At 43.2% G+C, this 27,991-nt stretch overlaps 3 protein-coding genes and 1 long non-coding RNA gene across 7 annotated transcripts in view; 1 reads left to right on the plus strand and 3 right to left on the minus strand.

Annotated features, from left to right (window-relative positions):
• Positions 1–2,611: 2,611 nt before the first annotated feature.
• On the minus strand, positions 2,612–17,934 carry LOC118289334 (transcription factor MafG). Of its 3 annotated transcripts, none has more exons than XM_035616272.2 (3): positions 17,706–17,934; positions 7,177–7,242; positions 2,612–7,075 (listed from the first exon to the last, which is right to left on the minus strand). In XM_035616272.2, exons 2-3 carry the CDS (start codon positions 7,210–7,212, stop codon positions 6,623–6,625), a joined length of 489 nt encoding a protein of 162 aa, XP_035472165.1. In that variant the 5' UTR covers positions 7,213–7,242; positions 17,706–17,934; the 3' UTR covers positions 2,612–6,622. The 3 variants fall into 3 exon arrangements, with proteins under 3 accessions (XP_035472165.1, XP_035472162.1, XP_035472164.1); XM_035616269.2 differs by lacking the exon at positions 17,706–17,934 and adding an exon at positions 16,937–17,664; XM_035616271.2 differs by lacking the exon at positions 17,706–17,934 and adding an exon at positions 9,468–16,723.
• Positions 17,935–18,045: 111 nt separating this feature from the next.
• On the minus strand, positions 18,046–22,217 carry pycr1a (pyrroline-5-carboxylate reductase 1a). The gene is made up of 8 exons (XM_035616266.2): positions 22,091–22,217; positions 21,811–21,882; positions 21,627–21,697; positions 21,286–21,465; positions 19,903–20,124; positions 19,705–19,797; positions 19,197–19,360; positions 18,046–18,919 (listed from the first exon to the last, which is right to left on the minus strand). Exons 2-8 carry the CDS (start codon positions 21,875–21,877, stop codon positions 18,751–18,753), a joined length of 966 nt encoding a protein of 321 aa, XP_035472159.1. The 5' UTR covers positions 21,878–21,882; positions 22,091–22,217; the 3' UTR covers positions 18,046–18,750.
• Positions 22,218–22,330: 113 nt separating this feature from the next.
• LOC118289337 overlaps positions 22,331–27,991 on the plus strand; it is a 51,154-nt gene continuing 45,493 nt past the window's right edge. The window contains exons 1-2 of one of the 2 annotated variants that reach the window (XR_007029870.1): positions 22,331–22,561; positions 23,437–23,561. This is a non-coding gene — a long non-coding RNA (uncharacterized LOC118289337). The remainder of the gene's footprint in view (positions 22,562–23,436; positions 23,562–27,991) is intronic. The other variant, XR_004786049.2, reaches the window with a different exon arrangement.
• Positions 23,056–25,533, minus strand: LOC118289332 (myeloid-associated differentiation marker-like protein 2). The gene has a single exon (XM_035616267.2). It carries the CDS (start codon positions 24,738–24,740, stop codon positions 23,823–23,825), a length of 918 nt encoding a protein of 305 aa, XP_035472160.1. The 5' UTR covers positions 24,741–25,533; the 3' UTR covers positions 23,056–23,822.

The raw sequence follows: 27,991 nt of genomic DNA on the forward strand, positions 1-27,991 counted from the left end.
GACGCGCCGCTGCACCGAGCGCAGCCGACATGTTGTTACATAACGGCGGCGTCATGTGACAACAATATCTGGACTCTCACGGAAATGTTCGGCCAGGTTGTTACCTGCCGCACACGAGCTGCGAGCCGCTCCTGGAAAAAAACAACAACTCATAATTCATTACAAGATATTAATAATCAAGGTATTTATTATGGCTCATCCTATCTTTAAAATACGCGTGACCAAAAATGATAAATCATGAAGTGTTGGACATTTTCTTCCCTTGTACTCCTGGGAAAATATGGGTGGGGATGACGATGATGATGAGGATGATGATGATGATGATAATGATAATGATGAAACTACAGTTCAGTTATATGTTAAAGAAAGGCAAACTGCAGCAAATACATAAACACAGAGAATATAACTGACCAGATGACATGATACTGACAGACGTCAGAATCTATCGATCATCTGTTATCATATAAAAAAAATCTAAATAAAAAACTATATGAAGCTTGTGTGGTGACAGTATTTGTTTACAAGGACTTATCTTTTTTAGGAGATCTGCAACCAACGACAACTTCTAGTCCAACTGCTCTGCAAGAAGTCTGGTCACTCTCATCAGGATCTTCATCGTCACGTTGGTCCATCACCATTTACAGCCTATGAATGAAAAGGGACAGAATATAACACACATTTAATATTAACCCTAGGGCTGCAACTAACGATTATTTTCATAATCGATTCGTTTTTTGGTCCATAAAATGTCATCAAATTGTGAGGAATTTAGATTGTGTTTCCCTGAAATCCCAAGATGATGTTTTGTTTTTTTCCACACACCAAATATATTCAATTTACTGGAGGAGGAGTTGAAAAATCTGAAAATATTCACATTTAAGAAGCTTAAATCAGAGAATTTTGACTTTTTTTCATAAAAACTACTTGAAATGATTATTCGATTATCAAAACAGTTGGCGATTAATTTAGTAATCGATTGCTGATCGATTAACTGTTGCAGCTCTGATAGACACCTTGTTATATAGTTCAGTCAAGATACATCAGCAACATCATTTTGTAAAAAAAAACCCATAACAATACAAACCTAAATATTTGCTACAGACTAAAAGTATGTGACTTCTTGAAAAGTCAAAAATATTTTTTTTAAAAAGGAATACAATCCGCTCTTCAACTGAAAGCTGATGGAGGTTTATTTGAGGTAGTATTTCATAATATCAGACTTCAATGTGTGAGGGGAATTTCACTTCTTTGCTGTTTGGTGGAAAGAATATGTTGCTGTAGTAGGGGAATCCTTCTGTGAAGAGAGTGAGTGGCATCACCTTGAGGAAAAGCCCTGCGTTAAAACTCACACAAAGTCTTTACCCTCAAGTGCCAGCAGGGGGAAACCCACGCCCGCGTATGGCCATGCAAGTGCACAGTGACCTCCTGACGAGCAGTAACATTGCAAACACTGGCATCTGTCGCCTTGTCTCTTTGGCTGTCTGGGATCTTCTATCAGTGCTGCTACTTGCAGGAGAGAAATCATGGTGCATGGCAGGAGGGCAATCATTTTTTTTTGTGCACCACCATAAAAGCTTCGCGGGCTTCACAACAGCATCAAGTGGTTTTAAAAAATAACTGCCTTGGCGAAAAAAAAATGAAGAAACAAACACCTGTGTGTGTTGTATCTCCGAAAAGCAGGCACGCCCTCTGCCACGGTGACATTTGCAGGAGCGGCGCCCCACGCCAAGCTTTTGGCGGAGGCAGCCGGGGTACAAATGAACGGCCCTCGCTGATGGGGATGGCAACATTAATTGTGCGGCAGGCTGTTGGGTCTGAGAACTGGGGCAGACACCTGCTGCAGAAGTGGGTGAAGATGAAGAATGCTGTCCTAGATTGCCCACCAGGCTCACCTCAAGCCAACCCTCCAAATTAATCAACTCTTCAGAGGCCATCCGGTTGTCTGGGGCAGGCGTCCGAGGAGGGAGAGGAGCCCCGGCGAAGGCACAGGTCACGCAGACCTGTAGGAGCCTTCCTCCATCTAAGAGAGAGGAAGAACAATGCGACGGTGCTGAGGCACTGGGGTTTACACTTGCCCTGCAGGGTGGAGTGGTAAGACGTAGCTCGTCTTCAGCCATCTGTCTCTTTGTCTCGGCGCGTCCTCTCATGAGATGTGTTTTTGAATCGCGTGTCTCGGGCTGAAGCGCTGCTGAGGAAGGGTGATGTTTGATGAGGTGCGTTGAGACAGAGGGGGTTTAGGAGGCCCACAGGGAGCAGAGATGACTAACTCACTACTCCTCCTAATCTAGGACAAGCACACCTAGACATCCTTCATGACTCTAATGTTTTACTCGTGTCGGGGCCAAAAATATGTCCACCGAGGTTAGGCAAAGTGGGTCGCCCAACAGCTTTTTTTGGATCACAGAAAAAGAAATTGTGCCATCTAAATGATCGCTGTCTTCTAAAACCCACCCTGGATGGCAAAAAAATAAAAAAAAAACCTTCCCCGCCAGTTTATTTTTACAAGTATCAAACTGGGTCAATGACACCACAGAATATGACAAAACCCAATTTCAACAGTGTTTAAAAGCATTCAAAAATTAAAAAATACTCATGAGAGGACTGCGTAACATCCTTTTTCAAAACATTTTATTGGTCTTATAGAAAATAAAGTAAGCTGTATCAACAAACATACAATATATACATCAATAACTTAGACACCTCGGAGAATCACGTTTAAATCCACAGTTGTTACTGTATATATGAATACATAGTACTTATCTACAGATTGCAAAAAGTACAATAATTTAATTTATAAATAGTTACAATTAACTATTGTCTGTTTTCATACAAAGTACTGCAATATTTTATTACAACCCATACAGAAAAATTAACAAAAACACATTATTAACTTTGTCTTACTCGCTTTAGTCAGATTCTTATACCTTTGAAACACAGACCCACTCAGGAGAAACCTGCACAGTCGACTGTTTACAAAGCATAATTTCGTGAAAAAAGCCCATGTCTCGGGAGCTATTAAATTGAACTGCCACACAAGTGCTGTTACTTATCCTCTCTAACACGTTGCTTGTGAAAAAAAAAAACAAGAAGAAAAAATAATATAGCCACAACCAATTAAAAAAGTAAATCTGCAGAACAAATTACAGTGTTAAGATCAATTCCAAATAACACACTCAACATGTAATGAGAGCAGAAACGCTGCGAGTGGTGCTACAGCGAACGACGAGCATTAATGACTGGTGTAGCAGCAGAGGAACCTCAATCACGCACACACATGCGCGCACACACACTGACAAAACCAGGCATACCAAAGGGAAAGATCAAAAAAACCCCACCAGATATTGCAAGAGGCCCCTGTGACAGAATCTACAGTAGCATCCATTTCACAAAATCTAACACACTGTAAATTACAGCAGTATCTTTCAGTCAGACATCCAAGTCCGATTTATGGATCTGCAATTCAGCTAATTTAAGAGCAGAATAATTCGGGAGTAAGGCTCGAGTGCAACCGCCCCGCGATTCCTTTAAAACAAACACTACACACCGGTACAGTTTCAACATGTGAGCTGCTATAAACAAGGGCCAGAGATGCAAAGTCTGAGGGGCAAAATGAAACATTTAAAAAAGAAGACTACAAAACATTATTAAATAACAGACCATAGTCACTTCGACGATATTGATTACTTTTACATCTACTCTTTCACACCTTTCCACTGAGTTGCATATTAAGGGTCACTTTTCACAATGGTGATTAATACCTACTGTAGCTACATACTGTACACCTGTATGTGTGTGTGAGAGAGAGAGGGCGAGAGAGAGAGAGAGAGAGAGAGAGAGAGAAAGAGAGAGAGACGTCATCTCTAGCAGAGATTGAGAGATTGGTCGACGGTGCCGCTCGGACACCTTAAAGACACTTGACACGAAAAAAGATTCACTCCACAAGACAGCCACAGCAATAACGACGGCAACATCAATACTGGGCTATGTCAAGAGTCAGATACATACCCTCCCCCCCTCCCCCACAGTTAACCCATCAGTGTAGACAGCTAAGCATGTTGACGAAATGAGGGGAGCGTAGGCTACTTGCGCGCAGACAATATAACCAGCGCCACCCGTCGGGTTCTATGGCATGGAGTTCTGCTGAGTGACCGTACATCAACACCTCGCCGCCGACACTGTAAGACGTTCTGACCAGCAGGAGAGAGAGAGAGAGCGTGTGAGGGACGTGGATGAAGTGCATTCTGTTAATGTCATTACACAGCTCCTTTCACCTTGAGGTGTAAAACTGCTTCACTGTTAAAATTCCTTTCAGAGGACCAGGAGAGCGACGCGACACTTTGGCACAGGAGCAGCGCCGCTGGCAGCTGTGGTCGATTGTAATTCTACAATGTGTCCGTGCGGTGTCTGTTTTTCCGAGTGTGGATTGAAGCCCTTTATGACATGCTTATTATCATTTAAAAAAAGAAGAAGAAAAAGAAAATGAACAGAGCTGCCATCCCCGCTTTTCACCTAGAATGGTGTGTTCATTTTTTTCCAGAGTGACCTGTTTTGTCCTGAGCAAAACAAGCAGCAGCTTAGTGCATACGGAACCATCAGGCAAACTCTTTTAATCTGACAATCTGAAGACCAGTGGGTAATAATCTACACGAGAGACGCCGCGCCATTAGGCAGTAAGTTCATTGAGGCAATTTCACTGTTACTGTCTTGAGAAACTGCATCGTCGAGATTTTGGAGAAATAAAAACAAGCATAGGTAAGCTATGAAACTGGTTGTTAACTTCACATTTTCTTCAATTGGCCTGCCTCCGAGTCGAGCTAATTCAGACCAATTAAGCGGCCGAAGTGAAGACAACGATTCAAACTGCCCATTAACGGAGTCATTTACTTTCAGGTTGCGGCGGATGTATTTAGAGGGCATCCAGCATCCAGGGCGCAACCATTGTTCAGATTCTGTAACGACGCTGACGCTTTAAGTTTCGGGTAAAGAGCCTTTGAATTAATGTCCACTTAATTCCATTTCGCCCAATTCTGTCTGACGCGGGTCAATGTGGTAAACTCTTCATGACGATATGATTTGTAACTAACACCGAGGAAGCAGAGGATATCACAGATGCCGATACGCACAAAGACAATTGACCTTGTTTACACCACCTAGTTTAGCTCTACAGATTTGTATTTGTTTTAAATAGCACAGCATTGACATCTATACAGTGGACGACACTGCCAACTTGTCACTTACACATCACGTCACGCGCTACCCCACAGTACGCGCCTAGTCACTAGAAAAAAGCTATCAGACTTCAATAGTAAGCCACTTTCGGTACAATTGCAAAAAAGATGTCACAGGATTTTTTTTTTTTCGTTTGTTTGTTTGTTTTCTTTTTCTGTATTTCTATAAACAATGGAAGGTAATCTACCTAGTAATAAAAATCAAGAACCCAACATTAGACAAAGTTTTCTACACCTTAACAATTCAAAGACAGTAAAGCTTGTGTAAAGATTTTTTTTTCTTTTTGGAAATATCTGAGGGCCCTGTCAACAAGTAATTACAAAAAAATGCAATATATATACATATATATGTATATACATACACACATATATATATATATATGTATATATAATCTTTTAAAAGAAAACAACTTGAACGTATTTTCTCTATGAGAAGAAATTATGTTTCAAAATGTGTTTGTGGATTTCACCGTCCCCACGAAACATGAGGATATTTTTGTGAAACATTCAGATTTTCAGATATTGTAGAAGAATCTTGTCATATCGGAATGGCACTCGGCTCTGAAACAATATCGTCGAGAACCGCTGATCATTTTTAAAACGTTTCCATTAAACCATAAATATGCAAGACCTCTTTGTATTTTCAGTGCATACATATATTATTGCATCTACCAGTCATATTGATAATGACAAGTTCATTAAAGCCCGTCACAGATGCATAAACAGAAATTAATGCTAGATTTGGGTGCATTATTTCACGCTTATATCCTTGACAGACGACCGACAACATCACAAACAGGATTAATTTACTAGTTTTGGGTTAGTCCGGCTGTTTTGAAGACATCTGTAGCATCCACGCCAGGAGTCTGCGACCATTTGTTATTTATCCTAATTTGAGTCAGTGCATAATAACAAGCAAACGGGTTTTAAGTGAGATGTGTGCTGGCTCCAATTCCAATTCTTAGGACGGAAAAGTCTGAAGAATGCAGTCTTAAAGTAGACCGAAAAACAGTGCCTCATCAAAAATCAACAGGTTATTAACAGTCTGAAATCGACGCCACTTTCGCCACCCAATATTGCCTCTTTGAATATTTGTAGCCATAGTTCACATTTTATAAATGAAATGTTTTAGTATTGACAATGTTTCACCGTTATCAAATAACCGAATGTGAGATCCTAAAATGTACAATCCGATTGTGTCGCCCTACGGCACGACGTGTCTGTTGATGAGTGCAGACTGCTGAGTCGTACTTTTAAGACTGACATTGGGAAGCATGTTAGTAGCGTTAGTGCCGAGGGGTCAAACGGAAAACTAACACAGGTAATCCTGCGCCTTGTTACAATGCACTGACTAGTTTAGTCTTGAAAATTTTTCCTCCTGCCATTTTCTGCTACTACGACCTAGCCTCCGTTTTGGATTTGACGATGGTGATGACGCTGGTTGCACCTCCTTTACCAGGGATGAGGGGCCCTATGACGGAGGCCATGGGTCCCCTGGCTGAGGTGACAGGGTTGCGGGCCACAGTCCTGGCAAAGCTCTGGAGGGCCTCATACTTTGAACGCAGAGCGTCCAGCTCCACTTTCATGCTGGCATTCTCTGTGGCCAGCTTGTCCACCTCCTGCTGTAGTAGAGCCTTTTGCTTCTCCAGCTCCTCTTTCTGGGTGACACGCTTTACCCGGCAGCTGGCCGCGTAGCCCCGGTTCTTCAGGGTGCGTCGCCGCTGTTTCAGCTGCAGGATTTCATCCTTCGTGAGCCCCCGTAGATGCTGGTTCAGCTCCCGCACGGACATGGTCACCAGCTCGTCGTCTGTCAGGCTGGTGCCATTTTCCCCGGGCTCCCGCTTCACCTGTGGACGGGGGTTAGTTAGTGTCTGTTGTTTCATTTAAATATACAATAATATTATCAACACTGACACAATTTTCGTTATGTGACTTTCAAGCTTTTTACCTTTAAGGCCTTGTTTCCCTTGTGTGTGGTAGTCATGCCACGAGTCCACCTGTTCTGCTGGTTGGTCTGTGGGGAAGAAAACACTTTCAGTATAAATCATCACCACAAAAAAGTCCTTGCACAAAGGGGGTCAAGGACATCAGCCTTCCTTGTAAGTGATGCCAAGTCCACTGAGCAAGTGGTACCTGGACTATTACTCCCACTATGCACCAATAACTCGGTGGCTCGCACTTCCCCCTCCGACATAGGTCTGTTTGCGTAAGACCAGGCCTTAAAATTAGTGGGAAGTCCCTTAAAATCTCTCACTTGAATCCAGCATTGCATTCAAACAGCAGCGTGGTGAGTCACGATGGGAATGGTATTTCAGTTGGACGGCTGATTTCTTGGAAAACAAAACTCAAAAGAAGTCTTTCAACGGCCAAGGACATGAATGGACTGAAAAAACACAGACGCCTTTCTATTAAACATACAGCATCACTGTAAATAGAATCACATTAGATGCATTCAGACATGCACTGAACTAAGTGGGGACATTTTCCTGAACTTTTCCGGCCAGCCCCCAGATCAAACTACCTGAAAGTGAGTGAGTGAGTGAGTGAGTGAGTGAGTGAGTGAGCACATGTGAAAATACAGCAGGAAAATCACCCGAAGATTCACGGCGAGTGAATAGGCGCTCTACCCAGACGTGACCCCTCAGCCTGAATGTTCCGGAAATTTCCCCTGTTGTGAACATGTCCGACTCTGACAATCTCCTTCTGCGTTTTTCACATGTGAACGACAAACTCAAAAGTTGATGTCTGAAAACAGCTATAGGGACACAGGGAAGGGTTTCATCTACTGCACGCGCCATCCAGTCTACACAGTCACACCTGTCAATAGATTTGGCCGGTGAGAGACTATAATCCCATAAATCAATGGGGGGGGGGGGACCATGCTGAATCCACTGCAGAGCCTCAACTACCTTCCAGAATAAAAGCACTGCACTGCAGCTTGTTCTGAGGGAGCACCAAGACGAAGCCAGGCCGGTGAGAAATCTAACCCACTGGTGTTAAGACGGACAGAAGGTTGGGTGCCTTTCACCGTGTGAGCTCTGTCACAAGATAAGTACACACACACACACACACACACACACACACACACACACACACACACACACACACACACACACACACACACACACACACACACACACACACACACACACACACACACACACACACACACACACACACACACACACACACACACACACACACACACACACACACACACACACACACACGGCCCTGGGTGCTTTTCAGTACACACAGTAAATGCTGCGTCAGCGACACAGGCACCCACCACAGCCGGCACATGCCTCGGTAAGCTGATTTACACAGCCAATCGGTGTGTTCATGCTGAGCACATAAACAAATGCATGTGGGCTCGTACAACTTTTTTTTCTGACAAAGAATCCCCGGAAGGAACTACTGTCTGTGTGCATGCGTTTGTAGCCGTACACGCCCAACAAGCTGCAGTCGTCGTGTGCAATGTGTGATCTGTGTGGAGGAGCTCGGGGAAGAGAAATGAGAAAAGAAACACGTGAGTCGCAGCTCTGCAGTGCACACACTAAGATGGCCAGGATATTTCCATGGCAACAATCGTGTGCTACAGGTGGACCGGTCACCTGAGCCAAACAGGGAGAGACAGGCGCTTGTTAAAAATGACCTGAATACGACACCATCACACAGGCTGGGGACATAACATGAGGTCGAATTGTGACTTGGATTCTTGATGCTTTCACTTCAAAGAGTCCTCTGGCTCCTCGTGAAGTGGCATTGTTTCTCCATGATAGCGGATTGCCTATTTAAAAAAAAAAACTTTTTCATGATCTGCAGAGGACTTTTTAAACGTGATACTTTTCATCTCTGTTGGGATGCCTATGAATAGCTGGCTGATAGTAACACCTACCTTTCACTGGCCATTGTGGTGACTCATTTCCAGTAAGCATTTGGACTACAGATGCAAAACATAATGGGATAATGGTCTGCCTGATGATGCACAGATAATGGACAAATAGACGGGAAAGTAATCCACTAATAGCTACTGGTATGAGAGTAGGGAGGGGGGGAGGCTACATCTTCCAAATTTCATATTCCCCTCAGCAGCTCGGACCCAACATTGTTTCAAAAACCAGTTGGAGTCCTGAAAATGCAGGGAGACAGGACATTGTCCAGGTTGAGGAGTCATATTCTGTCACACAGCTGTGTAGGGTAACATAGTAGGCATGGCTTGGCACGCTGAGAGCTCACCATATGACACTGTGGAAAGGACTGTGCCCAGGCTGCAGCCCTCCAGCACTAGCTGCTGCCAACAGACGGCTACCAATGACAGGGCATGGCAGCACAACACAGACAAGGTCCAATGCACAGCTGCTCCCTTCCACGACCAGGCATGTCATACCTCGCAGAGACAAACACTGAGAGGCAAAGAGAGGAAAAACACACCTATAATTTCCCCAAAAAAATTAAAAAGTGACGGGGCAGTTTCAGACTTGATTGCAAGAGAATGCCCTTGCATTTGACATATTCGCCCTCATCGTGGTCACAATCAAGTACGGTCGACACACATGTATTAGCTCCTGTGAATGATTTCAGGTGTTCTGCGTGTGTGCGCCTGTAGCAAAATGGAGCAGGAGGTGAAAGCGGTGGCTTGGAGTTAGTGCAGGTACAGGGGCAAGCATGGGGGACACAGACGTCTTTTTCAGGAGCATGCTGAATTTTTATGAATCGCCAGGAAGAATGCTGACAAATCAGAGCTGATTGCTTGTGGAGGAGAGACATCACACCCACAGGAAATAGAAAATGCTGAGTGTGGTCACCCAGAGAAAGGCAAAGAGGGGATGGGTGAGAGAGACGGACAGAAAAAGAGAGAGGGAAAGAGAGGGCGAGAAGAATAAAAAAAAAGAGAGAGAGAGCAAACAGCCTTGTGAAAAGTGCATGCTCGACACATTTGGAGGAGCTTGAGAAGAACAGGTTGCGAGAGAGGAAAAAAATACTGATCTCAGCAAGGACCAAAACCAAGGTGCCAATTAGGAAGTTGTGAAGTTGAACTAACACGATGAGAAAAACCCAGCCAACCTTCAGAAGCTGTCTGTGTTCATCTAAATCTGCGGAGGGCAGCTCATGAAGGTGGGGTTGCCTTAGGTTGAGACTCAAGTGGGGGCCAAAAAAAAACCTCTGGTGGGATAAATGCTGATGTGACATGATAGGTCCGGCCTTGAGCCTGTGTCATGTTTTAATGATCTCATCACCATCACAGAATCTCTCCAGGGGGGCAGCCAAGGATGGACACCATTAGCTAGGGGACCCTTTGTTGAGGGGGAATCGAGGCTACAGCATCCACGCATCGCATCCCCTGATGAATATTTATCACTGTCGTTCACTGCCTGAGGTGGGGGGTGGGAGACGGGGGCGGAAGCGGGAGGCTGAATAAAGATGCTCAGGAGGTGATTCTTCAAGGATACATCCAAGGCTCGTCCATCAACGGTTGTCTCTAAGATGGTGGTAGGCTGGCGGGGGGGTTGGATTTCTGGTACTGAAGGTGGCAAGCGTGGTGGCTGAGGGCTGCGGGGGGGAGCCAGCTCCACTTGACAGCAGTGTAACAAGATTATCAGGCCCATAAGTGCAAACAAAAACCCCAGCAACCTGCCTCAGAATCCAGATTACGACAGCGCCTGCTCTCGGAATACTAAACACGGCCGGGGAGGACTAATGGGGTGCGAGCTTTACCCGAGACATGACAGCGGATTGCACATCAGGTAACTGATCACATGCATCCACACAGAGACAGATCACCCAAACCACACAAGCAGATATAAATTTAACTTGTCATGATCAATTCTTGAAATGAACAGCCAAGCACTTGGCACTGGCGCCTTGCTAATGAAGTGAATAAAACTAGACAGTGGACGTGCATGCTGATGAAAGACTTGTTTTTCAGGGAAAGCACAGGCAGCATCCAACAGTGGCAACTCAGTTCTGTGAAATCAACAGCTGAATACTATTTCACACCAAACTGTTTATTTCACGCCAAAAAGAGACACAATGCATCTCATTTTGCTTACACACCCAATTTAAATCTTGTCTGCTATGACCAGACCAGATTTGTAAAGGTCTTTACAGCTATGGCGCTATGGACCAGATCAGTAAATCAGGCCTTAGGTGACAGAATGGTTAAGCACCAATCTTTGCAAAAACCTGCACATCTCGGACAATTAACACAACAAAAAAGAAGAGAGCTGGATGTGGAGTTAGTATGATCACCTATTCAGTTTCCCCCGATCAATAATGTATGAGACTTGTAGTCTCTCACCCCATTATCATGGACTTTCCACAGGAAACAAGAGTGATGATAACCACAAAGATAATAAAAAAAAGCACAAAAGTATGTGAAAAATAAAGGAAACGTCAGCAGTCTCATTACTCAGTAATTCATAGTCGGCGCTTCTTTGTTTTCCCATCCACTTGCTCTTTCAGGGTTGAGATTCTCAACGCAGCCAGCCAACATGTTCGCCCCGCATGCCATAAATAGTCGTTCTCAACACTTCATGCCTGATCAGAGTCACTACTTTTTACTCCCTCCCTTCCAATTCAGAGTTGAAAAGATCGCTTAGATATTCAGATCTAATCATTCCTCCCAACAGCTGAGTGAAGTCAATTATCAAGCAAGCTCCATGTGTCGGGCGCCATTTAACTGCAAATTAAGAACCAGACTCCTCTGATAGCTCTAGGAGAGTTACTGGAAGACTGGTGTAAACTTGTGTATGGAGACAACAGTGTGTAAAGCGTGTCTGTGGGAGAGAAAGGTATGACTGGAAGAGGGGAGGGAAGCTATTATCTACTAAGTATTCAGAGCGTGAAATAAGAGTGACAAAAAGGGGGAGAGGGGAAATCATTCAGCAGCTTTCAGGGGGAAATGTGATACGCTTGTATGGTTGAGGGGAAATACTAAGCCAATGCTTTTGACCCGGTTTAGGGAAATGTTGAAAGATTAAGAAACCAAAATCATATCACAACTCTTACAAACATGCGTACAAAAAAATAGAGAAAAATAATTTTGTCAGCATTTTGTTTGTCATCATCCTGGTATTGCTCTGCTGATGTGTCCGGGCTAAATGAATAGACAGATGTTGAGTACAATGTAAAATGCTACAATCAACATTAGTACATGTTCTGAAACCAACTTTGGGATTTATGTTTCATCAAAAAGGATTCATATACTCCCTGCAGGTGTTTTCAATATACTGCAAATGACAATTTAAAACAAAGAAGATTGAAATGCCATCTGCTGCGTAACAGAAAACAGGGGGGAAAAATTGGCTTTGGTGGCCTTCATGTTTCTAATTGTACAAAGCACTGTACAATGTACTCTATTGAAAAAATTCCCATTAACTATTATAATAGTGGTTCTTAAACTTAAAAGGTTACACGTGTAATATTCAAAAATACTTGTTATTAATGTCACTGGTGGCCATTAAGTGAACTGCACCCATCCATAAGTAGACGTGAGCGAGCGTCTCGGGAATCGGCCAAAACAGCGATAAGACTTAGTAGAGACTGGATGTTTCAATGTTTTTAATAAAACAACTACAAACTATATTTTAGACCGTAGATTATGTTTCCCTCACGAGCATTAACACAGCACTACGACAAAGTTTGGAGATATCGGTCTGGCAATGCGAGACTTAACTAGTTGGCTTAACTAACGTTAGAGGACTCCCTTTCTTAGCTAATGTAAGCTAACATTGCACTCTGTTGGAGGGGAACATCAGGAGTGAGCATCGACGGCAAATCCTCTGGATTTTCACAGAAAATCTGCCCTTTTTACATAGAAGTCAGTCCAAAGGCAATTATAGGCAATGAGAAAGTCGAGAATGTCTCATTTATCAAATTACATTACAATTGGCAATGAAAAAGGTGGGGTTTAATTAATGCATTTAAATTGCATCTCTCTTATATTGGACTTTTGAAGCAGCTAAATATGCTAAATAGGTAACATTACTCCTACACTAAGATTACTATAGCCTTTCTGGATTAAGATAAATGGCTTTAGGTGAATAATAAATTCTACTGTCTAATTCTTGTGTTTGTAAAATTAAAAAAATTGAAAATCAAACACTATCAAGGCATTTGCTCCCTTTCATATCAGTCTAAAAGATTTAAGCAGATAGAGACAATTAGTAAGCAGAGAACATGTCAATATTGTGTACCTATTTTTTAAACACGTTTCTACAGAGGTTTACATACACAAATAGCACTGATTGTGTGCCACAATTTAAAAATAGATGCTATAAAATGATGCACTTTGATAATTGCTGTCTCTGAAAAAGCCCCATATGGATCTTTATGGGTTGTACCATGCAGGAGAGCATGTGGCACATTTACGTTGGAAATTTGCATCTAGTTCATGTGGTTTAAAGTGAAAACATGAATCACTGCCCTCAAGGGATTTTGTATTTTCTGAAGTCACTTGTAATGCGAGGGTTATTTAAAGGGACTCGGGGTGCACTGGTTTGCGTTAACCAATGTTTCGATATTTACAGAATCCATTTCCACGCAGAGTGCCTGCTGTTTACTGTTGGAGCTGCTCTGTTAGCCTAAGCAGCAGGGCAAGAGAAGAGACTCCATTGGTCTTCCACATTATCTGCCTGGAGGACCTGATTAAACAGGAAGAGAATAGCTCTTGATACCTCGGCCCCGCACTGGCAGAGGAAGCAGGGATTGCAGCCGACCCACACATTGGCAAAATATCCAGGAGCTTTACTACGCTGGTTGCATACATATCAAATGCATATTGCTTCCATGTAATAGCTACAATGCGGCCTTTGCAGCACAGAAGGCTAAACTGCAGCAGTTCAACCCATTTTAATGCAAAATCCGAGGTGAAATAATACTGCAATAAGTCACGTTTATGATTAGTACTGCTGCACAGCTACCAATTGAGGTGGATTCTCTTCAAGCGAAACATCCCTCAGGCTATGAAATAAACAGAGCTCAGCAGAATCAGTAAATTAAAACGAAAGAAAGAAAACAAATCATCTTCTTTTCTTTTTTCTCTTCCTGTGGAGTGCTTTGGTTCAAATAGTACACTGGCAGTTATCACCTGAAAATAACAAAGATGCTAATTTCTATTAATAACATTGTCAGACACCATTCAGTTCAAATGATGACACCTGATTGATGATGTCTGCCTACAGGATATTTGATGAAGCCTCAAACTCAAATGTGATTGTCAAAAAGAAAATGCAATGACGTCATTTCACAATACAGACTGATTGATAATTCAGTACCAAGAATATTAATCTACATCAACTTATCACTGCGAAGTGTGGATCCAACCGCAAGTTAACTTCCTCACATATTTTAGTTTGAACTAAAAGCTCAAAATACTGGAATAGATTACAAACCTAGTTCTTTAAAAAGTGGACACCCTTTTGTTTGGGATTTTCACTCAGAACAAGGTCTCACCATCTTTAACCTTATTAAAATACATTTACAATACATTAATACATTTTCAGCCCAGAACACAAAAACAACAATATAATTTTGTCTCCAAAAGACAAAAACTGATTTTATTTCCTGTGTGATTGACTAGTTTCATTTGAACCTTGCCCCATGCATGTGCTACAATGGTTGAATCTGTTGTTTTTAATGTCAGTTTACCACCGATCTGTCCCGCACATAAATCAGCCAAGACAAAAGTAGGTTACATGAAAACATGCAACCAGAGAGCCGCTCTGCACTTGTGCACACCACGCTCTGTCCGATATTGGCTAATCTAAATTGTGAGCACACAGAGGACAGTAATGAACATGCAAAGTCTAACTCAAACAGAAAAATCATCAAACACACTTGCTACTCTGTCTGGATGAAAGTAGTACTTTGAGAAGTGGAGTGGGCATATCGCAACGCTAAGCAATCATAATCTGCACCACACTTGCAAGAGGTTTCATCACCAACATTCCCTCCCTATTGCAGAAATGGGGGAGAAGAAAATAAATATTGATCTCTTTCTCCCTTCCTTCCAGGCATTCCCGTTTCCCCGTGAAGCTTAAACAGCACTTTTGTGGACAAATCCCACATTTGTGTTCCTTTCTTGAGGCTATTAATTGTCCTGAATAGGCGTAACTACTCCCAAGGCACAGCTGCGTTGGCCAGACAGAGGAGTTGGTGGCCAGACTGTACTCTAAAGTCTTGCCTCGCGTTTCATCAACCTCACATATCCTCTCCCACCTCCTCCTCCACCTCCTGCCCATTCTGAGAAACGCCACTGGGTATGAATTGTGCACCCGTTTCACCTCTGTAGCATCCAGTCTTATTTTATCTCCGCTCCCACAACGCAAGAGGCGATAAATCTCGGGGGGCTGATCCCCCGCCACTCCCTGCCTCCATCCGAACACCACCGCCATCCCCAATGGGCTCTCATATGGGCCCTCATCTGTTCTTGTTACCTGGCGAGAAAGGCAGAGTTGGGCACTACGCTTTATTGCAAAGCCGAGCTTCTGACGTGAGGCCGGCCTGTCTGCTAAGCACACTTCAGTGCCCTGCTCGCATGAACAGAGATGATGAAATAAGTTGAATATTGGAGCAAGAATGGGGAACTTCTATCGGTTAAGCCCTGCCTCTATATGCTCAACAGTTTCCAAGGTGACTTTTTAAACTGCACGGAGATTCTCCATGGGTAATTCATTACCTGCCCTCCATAAGCATTGCACTCTAATGGGCGATAAATTTCATCGGGGAAACAAGAGCATCTGCCGGCCTAAAATACGAGGAGAGAAATGTTTCTTTGTATTAAATAATGTCACAGAGAAGCTGGTTCCCTTTTAGTATTTAGCATAATGGAAATACAAGGTGTATAAAAGCAAGCCACACATATCAGAGCACTTCTATATTCATCCAGCGTTTTATCTTAAACATTAGAAAAAACTAGATGTTGTTCTCAACTCATCATAATCCCACAATTACGCATGACCCAATTTAAACAAGTCACCGGTTGCAAGGCTCCATTATAACAGCATAATAAATTGCTTATCATGCATTTTTCAAAAATGGATTTGACATCGCACTCGACACCATGAGCACTTCGTCTCAAATGTACTCGCGCCGTTTGTTGGTGCACACCATGACAGCGCGGCAATAACAATGCACATTCCCCGCCGCATGTGGAGGAGACTATTGATGAACTGCATGATGGTCATCATCACTTCAGCTCGTGGCTCGATGACCGACTCGCGGGGGGGGGGGGCTCCGCAACGACGGCGGGCTCGGCGATAAACATCGACCCCCTTATCCGCCGAGCAGACCTTTGTCCGGCGGTGCCATATTTCGGGGTGGATGCTGAGCGCGTCTCAGAACACGTCGTTGTGATGATTCAGCAGGATAAAGACAAACCGCAGCTTGTTGCTCGGCTCTTGATGATAAAAGATAACACGGCGGAGTTCAATTGGCCGACTGTGATATATATATTTTTTTAAAAGCCAAGGACGACGGGGTTTTTTTTGGGGGGGGGGGGGTGACAGTGTCATTGTTACAGCGGTTAAAGGAATTGACACTTCAGGTGAAACGATGAATTATTTTTTTTAAGCATTTCCTAAAAAGATTTTAAATTTAAAAAAAAAAAAAAAAATACATTTTAAAGCTGCACAAAACACGCTGCCTTTGCAATCACATTCATCCTCTCTTCTTTCCTTTTCGTAAGAAACGCCATGAGAACCAACCTGCTCTCGCCGCCTCGGCTCGCTCGCTCGCTCGCGCTCTTCCTCACGACGAGCTGGTGAAGCAGCAGGATCAGACGGCGCGAGGCGCATGTGTTGACAGACCGCGGAGACACGAGGCTTCCGGCACACACAACAAGGCGAACCGGGCTACACCGCGTTCATGACATTCCGCGACTCCCGTCGTCCCGCGCCCCCCAAGCCTCGCCTCGCCTCGCCTCGCCTCGTCGAAAGTGGCGAACGACTCCCCCGCCTACATAACAAGGCAGCGAGGAAATCCCCCCGTGCTCAGCCTTCCTACTACAAAATGAGGCAACACACAAGCGCCACGAGCGGCTCCTCCGCCGGGGAGGAAGTCGCCGTTCACGCGCGTCACGGGCTGGTCACCGCTCCACATCAAACCCCAAAATCTGGATGACACTTTTTTTTTTTTTTTTGTATTATTCGCGGCTCATCAATGTGTACAAAAGACTAGCTGCCATCTCAGCATTGTCGGCGGCTGTCAGCTTCCCACCTGACACACAACACACTTCCGGTGCGCGCTTTCAAAATAATCCCCCTACTACTTGCACAATGCGCTCGGCTGAAGCGGAAATCTCTTACTTTGAAAATCCCCTTCTGACGCCAACCGGGCCAGCTTGACGCGAGTAGAGCGAAGAAGCTAGGTGTGCTAACGCCACGAAGCTAGCCGCGGCCAGCTCGTCAGCGGCGCGGCGAAGGCATGCACACTCAGCATAACAACACCGCCTGCGTTTGGTTTACAAGGCCCCACCTGACTTGAGACGACGCCCTGTGGAGTTGTAGCCGTCGAGCTCCTCTTCTCTCACAGCGACATGCGGGACGACGGAGCGTCGGAGGAGCCGCGGAACGGTCGGTTTCACTGACAGGAGCAGCGCCCAGACGCCAGCTCGTGCGGCTCCTTGTTGATTCCTTTCTCTTGTATCGGAGCCAGACGTCATCGTGTTTGGCCACGTGACTTCATTCATGAAGGATCTTCTTTCCTCACAAGAGAGGAAAACATTTTTTGGGCAAAAAAACAATGGCGCTGACATTTAGCGTCTAACTAACAGTTATAGGCACACACGCACACACAAAAACTAAATCACACACAGTATTTTTCATATTTTAATAATATAAGGTGAATGCGAAGACACACATTTTAAGTACAACCCAAAATTAAAGTTCAGTTTGTTTATGAAAGATTTAAGTAGCAAAATATAAAGACAATTTTGAAACTGCAGGCACTCACTTCCACAGCAGAGGCACTTGATTTATCCCACCATGATAAATATATATTTTAAACCAGCTATATCTTAACATAAACATTTACCCAGCATTCCACAACAAAATCTTATGAGATTATCTCCTCCAAATGAGTTACATTGTTCTTTATCTTGTGTATCGTTCTCAAATAATCGAGTCGATTAGCTCATTAATCAGCAAATATTTTTTTATACCAACACGTTTGTCTTCGTGGAGGCCTACTGCATAGTTTGGTCTCAGTTTAAACTGGAAAAGAACCACATGACAGAAGATTTCAGAAATCAACTACAGATATTGAAATTATGAATGTGTCAAAAGTCCATTAACTCACCAGTGGAAGTAATGGGACAGCACAGGAATCGAACCTTAAACGGGGGAAGGAATAAACTAACAAAACATTACAAAAGGAGCAACATTTCATTACAAAAATATAATATGGCTCATACAGTAATGTCATCTGCCAGTAGTGGTTTATTTATAGCATATCTTGGATTGTCAGTGTTGTGACAATAAAGTGTGTCGTTTCTTTGCCTGACAAAACAAAAACAAAAAGATCAGTTCTTCTTGGTCCTGGGGTTACTGGTGTTGAAGAAACTGATACCACGGGGTCTGTTTCCAACAGCTTCTGTATTCACTCCTGGCTGCTGCAGCACTTTGTCCAGAGTTGTTTTCTTGATGGCGGCTCGGGAGATCTTCTCTTGGTCGGCCAGAAACTGAAGTTTCCTTTTTAAGAGATGGAGAGGAACACAGGGACATTTGCAAAGTAGTATGCATAATAATGCATAATAATAGCCTCATCACTAGGTACTAAGTAGCCAGCTGACATTATTAGAACGTTTGGCACATGGCTCCATCTACCGTCTGAATTTTGAACTTCAAAAGATCACCCTTTGGCCACTTGAGTATGACAATTAACTTAAAAGCATTCCGTGTGCATCCTTATGACAGGGAATATGATTTGTTGGTTTGTTTGTCCCACAATTTTTTTAAATCAACCTACCTAGTCCTAACGCAGGAGGCCTCCACAGCATTAATCAGGAGGCTGCGGAATCCACCACTCTCCATCACATGTAGGGCGTGGATGGTGGCGCCCCCTGGTGAACACACATTGTCCTTGAGCTGCCCAGGGTGCTGCTCTGAGTCCAACAGCATTCGAGCTGCCCCCTTTGAAGAAACACAAAGGGAGATCCACATCAGTCCAACTTAGCACTGATTAATACACAATTTCTTTTCATCCAGATGTGTCTGGAACAAACTGCGGTTTACATCTAGCAGAAACTCTTTCTTCAGTGACAAATTACATGAATTAACATTAGAATGATCATTTGGCATAGTGAGTCAAGAGAGTCTCATTTTGTTTTGCAGTTCCTTGGAAGAAGATTAAATTTGCTTTGTCTGTTTCATTTTTTTAAACCTACATTTAAACCACCAGCACAACACTTAAACAATCAAATTGGAAAACACATACATGTTATACGTATATTTGTTTAGAAAAATAAAGGCCATACCAGCATGGCCTGGGCTCCGAGGCGTACAGCCAGTCTCCTGGGAAGGCCCATCTTCACTCCACCATCAGCAAGTGCATCTACAGCAGTGAAAGCCTGCAAAAGCCACCAGAAGTCAACAAAACAAAGGAAAACAACCCAAAAGGCAAAAACTGCTTTCAGCAAGTTCCTATTCCAAAACGCAATGTTATATTGACTCACGTAAGCAGGGCCACTGCCGCTGAGACCAGTAACAGCATCAATCAGGTCCTCTTCCACCTCCGTGCAGTATCCCACACTGGCCATCAGCTGCTCCAGAAGCTTCCCATCCTCCACATTCGCATGTGTGCCCGTGGCATACACAGTGGCCCCTTCACGCACCACCACTGGAGTGTTGGTCATGCAACGCATCACCTTTGGAGTGGCAAAATACTGCTGCAGCTTCTGCAAGGGGCAGCGATGCACTACTTAATGGACTGTCTTAAGATTACAGACACAACTGGGATCACTTGTATTTATAACTTTGAATGACACGTAAAGGATTTTTTCACGTGGAAGTTACGCCGGCATCTGCGCTGAAAACATGTCCTACCTCAGCCGACATTTTTAAAAGTTTGAAATTACATTGGAGGTCCCTCCCCTTCCGCTTTGTAGCCAACATAGCAACCATTTGGAGTGGGAAGTGTCACGGGTTCAACACTCAACTTTTCTACCGTTTTGAGTTCAGACAAGAGGGTTATGATGCTATACTTGTCAGTGTGGTCACACTTAAGCAGTCAATTCAGCAAATGTGAGTATGATAGTACATTGATTGTGAATTCCAATCTATTAAACTGGAAGAACATTAGGAAGGGATCTTTTAATGGTCATTATGAAGAGGAGGAAAGATCACAGCAGGCATATTGACATGTGGGTGACTTGTTTTAAGACAGACTTGACAATGCATGAATGTATTCTTTTACTTTAATGCGGCTAACATGCACCAAAAATTAATAAAATTAATATACTAGATGCTGAAGTTGCCTCTGCTTTTGTAAGATTAAACAACATATCTTTATATATTTTGTTTTCAATAAAAGGAAATGCGTAAGTGTGTTTCAAATGCAAGCGGCAAACTTGACTATTTTGCTGAGATCAGGCCACAAAGAGACAGCTTTGTGTTAAAAATTGTCAACTGGCAGTGTGTTCCTAATATCCAAGAGGCTGAACATAGTTAATTAAGGAATGCATTTAACCAGTGTTATCCATCACCTAGAGCTGGGAGATACATATCAATGTGATGTTAATGCAAAACTAGGAATCATCAGGGATTTGAAATTATCATAACGATGTGCAACACTTCAGTTTAAATAATGTGTTTTTTTTCTGGTTTTAACAGTAGGGTTGTTTTTTTCTTCCACTGTTGAACAGACAATGAGCAACTACCCCCCTGGGCATGAAATCCATGTTACTCAACTTTTCATATGTCTAAGTTAAAGCCTGTGCATGCACTCACTGTGCTATGTAAGATAATGTACAATGACAAAGCACTGAGCGATATTTGAGTTTGTCAACTCTTCCAGTTCTTTGTGAGTGATGCAGGACGACAAGAGGGTTATGACTTGCCTTCTCTATGGAGCTGATGGTGACGCCTGCCGCGCAGGACACAATAAGGTGACGATCTTCGATGTCTGACCCAATCTCATCCAGCACAAAGGGAATGATGTGGGGCTTCACAGCCAGGAAGATGATGTCGCTCTTGTGCACCGTCTCTTTGTTGCTGGTTGTGAAATTCACACCCAGTTTCTGCACAAATCACACGTCTTTTTAGTATTTCTCTGGACAGAATGTGCAGATGGGAATTGATTTTGTGCAAGCAAGGCAATGTTTTAATCATGGACACAAATTTAAACAGAATTACTCGAACGAACATAATTAATACCCATCCCACATATTTGTCTACCCACCCTCAGTCCCTGCACTGTTGGTAGATCTGTGTCTGGGGAACTGGCTGTGATTCTGTGGGTGGCAATAACGCCTTCAAAGGAGGGGGAGGGGATAACAGTGACTGATGAAATCAACATACATCAACGCCACAAATCAATTCAGAATAATGTATACATGGTACAGAAAGTCAGATTCAAATCTCACCTGCAGCCGATAGGCCTCTCACCAGAGCGTGGGCCAACTGGCCCGCACCTATGAAACCCACACTCATCCTTCCTGAGAGGGAAACAGACATTTAGACGCGATGCAACCGTTCCATCTAAACTTAAGACACAAGTCTAGCAACCGGGAGCTCATCTCGCAGCCCTCTGCATATCTTTGTGCTTTGTTGGTAAACAAACTCCAACTTCCTTATTGAAGCGATGCGACATTTCTGAAGACACGGTGGCAGCAGCCACGTGATAAACATGGAAAACAAACTTACTGTTAAATGGAAGAGCTCTGAAGAAGAAGAAGAAGAAGAAAAATAGCTAAAGCTTAAGAAACACGCTGCCAACGTGTCGCATCGGCCTCGCGCTGTAACTTTACTGTACCTACCTTCTGAGGATTAATTTTGACTGACAAGCGACATGAGCCAATGAATGTGAGCCAACCTGGAACACGTGACAGGTTGGACCAATCGCCGTCTCTGTTGGGGGGTGTAGGCAAATGCAAATGCCGAAAAGCCAGTTGCGTTGGTTGCATCAGGTGAGCGCCGCGGGGAGAGGAGTTTGTCAGGACGGCGGGACTTTACTATCATCTACTGGCGAAAAGCTTGAACAGCATGTTGCAGCACAGCCACCTGGGAAATGGAGACAGAGCTTTTTTTCCCCCTTTACAGGCCATGAGACACACATGTTTAACCCGACCCAGGAAGCCAGTGGGAAGGCATGTGTGTCCTAGCTAGCATACACAGGTATGTAGCATACTTCTGTTTGTTTACAGGTCATCTACTTCATCTCTCACTGTACTGTTCATCACTGTGAGTCTTTAATTCTTGACAGTTACAATTAAGCCCAAGTTGTTGGAAGTGTCCACCTTTTTAAGAAAAACTGTGGTTAAGGTAAAAGTTTGGTGTGGAGGTATTCTGTCCTTACCCAAGGCCACAAAACAGACAAAGGCTTTTGAGAAAACTAACACTGTGCAGATGAACACATTTATAAATGACTAAAGTTCACCATAAATAATAGTGATTTTAGGCTTTTTTTTAAAATTTAATCATGCACTGAACCATGTACTCACATTTTACAATCACCATAGCTGATTTCAAGTTTGATTTTAAACCTTTGTCAAGATATAAAGGAGCTTTTTTGTCTTCTGTCTCCTGAAAGTTGAAAGTAAAGGTTTACACAAAATGTGAATTAGGACCTTCCCCCATGTAAAGAGATGGAAAAGAACCAAACGATAGCATAATATTTGATGTTTTATTAAACATTGGACAAGGCAGAAAATACTATACGGCATGATTATTGTTATCCCAAAATAATCAGTTTGAAACTGATGTCAACATTTCATGTATCAGATACATTTAACATTCCGGAGAAGGCTAATAATGAGGAATATAACTGAAAAAACAACAACAGCAAAATGGCAGTAAAGCCAAAACCAAGCTACATTCAGTGCATACTGTAGACTTAACATTTACTATGCTTCTCTATGAGACATATTTGCATTCCTTTTTTTTGTTTGAGCTTACAATTAAACAGGATTTATTTGCCTTCGTAAGACTGAGGGTGTCTATCTGACATGGCACTGTTCTAATACTCTAAACATTGTTACACCCTCGCACAGGTCCGTCTGAGACCACCAGAGAGGAGGGATGCGTCTGTCGCTGAGGTGGACGTATTTTTCCCAGAGTCCTCTGTGCACGGCGTTGCTGAGATCAGTTCAACGGAGCACCTGGCCCGCTCTCCCTGGTAGGTCACTTCGGAACTGGAGAAAAGCCTTTTCTCTAGTTTGTTGCAAATACTGTATGATGGGTAACACTGTCAGTTTGGCTGTGTACAGAGGCTCAATACTACAATAATACTGATGATAAAAAAAATTGTCACACATACACAACACCATAAATTCATGGATTCAAGGGAATGAGTCCTTCACTGAGACCTGACTGTGGAGGGCATTTTGGATGCTAAAACCTTGTTTACTTGTCTCAGAGGCTAAATAGTCTTGGGGGGTCAACATCTGTTAGCAGAGCTGGAGACAAAGCGGATCCTCTGGGAGTAAATCAGATCGATAAAATATAAGACCAGGTTGACACTGGTGAACACTGCCACCACCAGCTTACTGTCCCAGGGGCATTCTCCTCGTGGGCAGTCCTCGGGCCGGGTAGTGGAGCCGTATTTCTTATCAAAGCTGAAGATGGGCCAGATCAGTGCAGTGCTGAGGTAGAGGATCACAGCGAAGAAGGTGTAGACAACCACGAATCGGTCGAAGGGGAAACGCAGGGCTGAGGTCCTTCCAGAAACGGTCAGTATGACCACGATCACAGTCACGGAGAAGCACAGGCTGTACACCACTACACAGTACTGGGTAGCAATGTATTGGTTGTACTCACTGTCATTTGCCAGAGCCCCAAAAATGATGCAGGCCACAAAACCCTGGACCACCTTGAGTAGACCAGACACGGTGGCCATATAACCCACCACAGCTCCTGGTTTGGCTCGAGTTAGGAATACCTCAGCTGCGTAGGGGAAACTGCAGACACTGGAGCAGACGGTGACAGTAATTCGGTAGATTTGGACCTCGCAGCTTTCATCGGGGCACTCTGTCTGGAGGAAGTAAACCGGGTAGACCACGGAGGCGGTGATGTACATGAGAGTTGCCAGCATGGCAAAGGCCACGGTGAAGTTGTCCCAGGAAATGGGCATGCACGCGTGGAGCCGTGTGATGTCCAAGGTGAACACGACCAGGGTCACTGCAAAGCAGAAGCACCACACAAACATGCAGAAGGTCCCATAGGTGGCGCTGTAGCCCGCGCCGTGGGACACAAGGGCCATTATGGTGCAGCCGAGGACCAGCTGGCACATTCGGGCAGCACCCAATGGTGACAACACAGCGTCTTTGCTGAGGTAGTGTCCTCCGTGTGGATCCATGGTGTGTGTTCTGTCACAGAAGCAGCTGTTTTTCTTGGTGAGGTGCACGACGTCTTGTTCTCTGTCTGGGCGTCCTTGGGCCTACTCTTCTCGCTCCACACAGACCTCAACCTTCCCCTTTTATAGTTGGTCCTTAATTACAAATGTCTGTTACTTTTCCCAGAGCTTGCTTTGTAATTACAGCGCTGTGTTTGAATTACATTTATACACCGTCGTGTAGAAGTCTTTACAGTAGTTTGGAATATTAAATGACATTTAGTTTAGTAATGAAATATCTTGCAAGTCTATGAAGTAAACTACTCCCTATGAATCATACAACACTTGTATCTGTACTTTTTATAGTGTTTTTAAGAGTACGGGTATGATCCCAGTCTTACTCAAAGTTGTGATGGTGTCCTCAGAAATCTTGCCCTCCTCAATCATCAATTTTTCCAGTGTATCACAAGCTCAAAGTGAAGTAAGGGCTTGTCCAATGAGCTTTCCCCCTGTAAGTCATACGCCGAGATCAGTCTTCCAACAATAGCCCTCGGTGCCCAACAGGTGGACGTGTTTGTTGTCTTGTCAGTCAATTCCCGTTACTCCATGATTCGGTCCTTTTACTTTCTTCACTGTTGGCTGTGTCTCCTGCTCTTTGTCTCACTTGTCTCCTTTTGCCTCTTGGATTTGGTCTCCCTCACACAAAACACACCCTCTTCCTCCTATGTGCCCTGTGTGTGTCGGTGGATTGCTATGGGTGGCTGTGTAAATGAAAGTTTGTGCCGAGCACAGAGTTACAGGTCTCGCCAGCAGCGCTATAAATAGGGGGTCTATATTCCACAGTGGGGTGGGAGGCTACATGTGGCAGGGAGTATGGGATTCGTATTTCGAGGGTGCACCCAGAGAGGCTGAGTCAAAGCTCCCTCAGTAAGAAACTGGCATTTATACGCAGTGTAATGACAGGGAGGGAGGCTGAGACTTCCATAGAGGCAGAAATTACATACAGGTCCAGAGGGATGATTATACACGAGTGATGAAAGATTCGAGCTACGCATGTGAGAAGGAAGTGGAATTGGATTAGCAGTTACTTAAAATACACAAACCTGTGATATTAGTATGCTGTGATTTTTTGATTTACAGTGTGCAAGGTGATTTGTACAGAAAACCACTTACTAAAATAGAGTTTGAAGTTTATGTCAAATGCCACATTATAGGTTATTAAAAAGTTTTTGAACACTTCATATAGCAATATATATTTAAATCCTAACCACTGAAACTTTGTAAATGCCTTATTATGAAAAAATATATAGAATTAAGGTTAAGAATGAATTCTTACAGGTTTTAGTGTTAGATAGTTGTAAAAAGTGTGGTTTTTATTGTAGCTACAGATGATACTTTTGAAGATGAAAGAAATCTAGGGGTGTGGATTTGGAAAGAAAACATTTGTGGCCTGCTCTTCATCTTGAAGACGAGTATAGAACACGTAGAACAGTGCCTGCTTGAGATGAGTTGTCTCCAAGTTGCACTGTGGGTAATGCATGCGGCAGGTTTCGACAAGAAAGAACAGTACCCGGAATAATAATGGCCATAAATCTGGTACAGTTTGAATCCTGAGTGAACGAGTCCCAATGCCGTCTTTAAAATAGGTTTTCTGGGTGTAAGGTTTTAGCCTGTGAAGAAAGACGACAAGAAACTCGTTATTGGAGAAAAAAGAGTGATAGAAAATCTTACGTAGAAATGCAAAAGAGGCCCAAACTGAGATGGTGGCATGTGTAAGATGTGGTAGGCGTATGTAAAGATGGCTGTGGCTCAGCTGGTAGAACAGGTCGCGCACTAATAAGAGAGAAAGTGGTTCTGTATGTGACTCCTCCTGAGCATGTTGGAAATATCCTGGAGCAAGAAACTCTTCTCAGATTGGCCCCAGTGTTTAGGACAGGGCCTTGCATGTTGGAAGTGTGACGGCATAAGAAAGGGACCATTTAGACTTGCTCTAGCTGCTCTTTTGTGCTACAGAACTAGGAAAATGTATTGTAAAATTATTATTTCAAGTTTGAGATGATCAGCATCATCAGGACTTCTTAATTAAAACTGAAACGTTACACATTTACTTTGCATAATCTGAAATCTTTTCTAATCTTAGCTGATTAAGGACACTGTTCAAGATTGAACAGAAACTGCTAAAATATAAGCTGTTGAAAAACATTCTAACTGTCAGTGTATGTGCACTGAGCCTTATATCTTTCATCAGATATGTCAAAAATAGTGACAAACTGTCTCGGGAGCCCGAGGGAGCTGTTGACCTCACCTCCTGCTAAAGGGATTTCTCCTGCAAGTATGAAATGGGAATTGTGTAAATAATAATACTATACTACTACCGACACTCCTTTGAATTATAGTACCAGTATTCATATTATTAATAATAAAATAATCATCAGAACAATAACAACAAGACTGCTCAGCAATATTTTCCTTGTAGTATATGTAATGTGACTTTTCTTTCAGGTCTGTTACAAAGACATGCAATCAACACAAAGAGAAAAAAAGCAATGTATTTACAATTTACAAAGAATCACTTCTCTGTGAAAATAGCACTTATAAATATGATTTACATAACAAAATAAATATGTAAATTACCAATGTAGCTTGAGGTTGTTTTTTTTTCTTCTGTTAAAAAATATGTTACAGAATAAAATTACAATTTGTAATACCTTTCCTTCTCTGGTGTGATGCGAAATAGAGGTCCTTTACAAAAACATCATTTTATAAAGACATCATTACATACAACATTGTCATTATATTAAAAAGTGATCTCTATTATGAAATATAATAAGGGAGTTGCGAGAGTGAACACTCGAAAGAACCTATACAAATACTCAGAATAAAAAATATACAATACACGATATTTGTCTCCCTTTAAATTTTCATTGCATTGATCTACTGAGGTGAGGTGAGCTAACACGAAAGTGTCGCCATCGATCGGGTCGGAGTCGTCTTCTCGTGGTGATGCGACGGCGTGAGAGATAGATTAGATGTGATGGCACTGTGGTGTAGCTACTGTGAGTTTCCTGGTCAACTATAGCGCCGCAAACAGTTTCAGAACACGACTGAACCGGACATATTGGCATCTTCACGGCTGTTCGAAGAACATGTGATGCGTGTCTCTTTGTAACTTTAAATTTTGCTGCCTAACTATGTAGAGTGTGTTAAGTTGACAAAAGGGATTATTGGTATCGGTTGTCTCTCTCGCTATCGTCCTTGACGTTGTTTTTGAGGTT

This window comes from Scophthalmus maximus, chromosome 17 (genome assembly GCF_022379125.1).
Source record: "Scophthalmus maximus strain ysfricsl-2021 chromosome 17, ASM2237912v1, whole genome shotgun sequence".
Classification (NCBI taxonomy): Eukaryota; Metazoa; Chordata; class Actinopteri; order Pleuronectiformes; family Scophthalmidae; genus Scophthalmus; species Scophthalmus maximus.

Bases quoted from the DNA above. Each gene is read 5' to 3' on its own strand.
- LOC118289334 (XM_035616269.2), bottom strand. From the start codon at position 17,026: ATGCGCCTCGCGCCGTCTGATCCTGCTGCTTCACCAGCTCGTCGTGAG. The intron at 7,243-16,936 runs GTTGGTTCTCAT...TCTTCCCCACAG, and splicing joins AGCCGAGGCGGCGAGAGCAG to ACCAACCAGCAGAACAGGTG. The intron at 7,076-7,176 runs GTAAAAAGCTTG...CCCCGTCCACAG, and splicing joins AGGGAAACAAGGCCTTAAAG to GTGAAGCGGGAGCCCGGGGA.
- pycr1a (XM_035616266.2), bottom strand. From the start codon at position 21,877: ATGAGTGTGGGTTTCATAGGTGCGGGCCAGTTGGCCCACGCTCTGGTG. The intron at 19,798-19,902 runs GTGAGTCAATAT...TGGCTTTTGCAG, and splicing joins GCGGCAGTGGCCCTGCTTAC to GCTTTCACTGCTGTAGATGC. The intron at 19,361-19,704 runs GTATGGCCTTTA...GTTTCTTCAAAG, and splicing joins TCGGAGCCCAGGCCATGCTG to GGGGCAGCTCGAATGCTGTT.
- LOC118289332 (XM_035616267.2), bottom strand. From the start codon at position 24,740: ATGGATCCACACGGAGGACACTACCTCAGCAAAGACGCTGTGTTGTCA.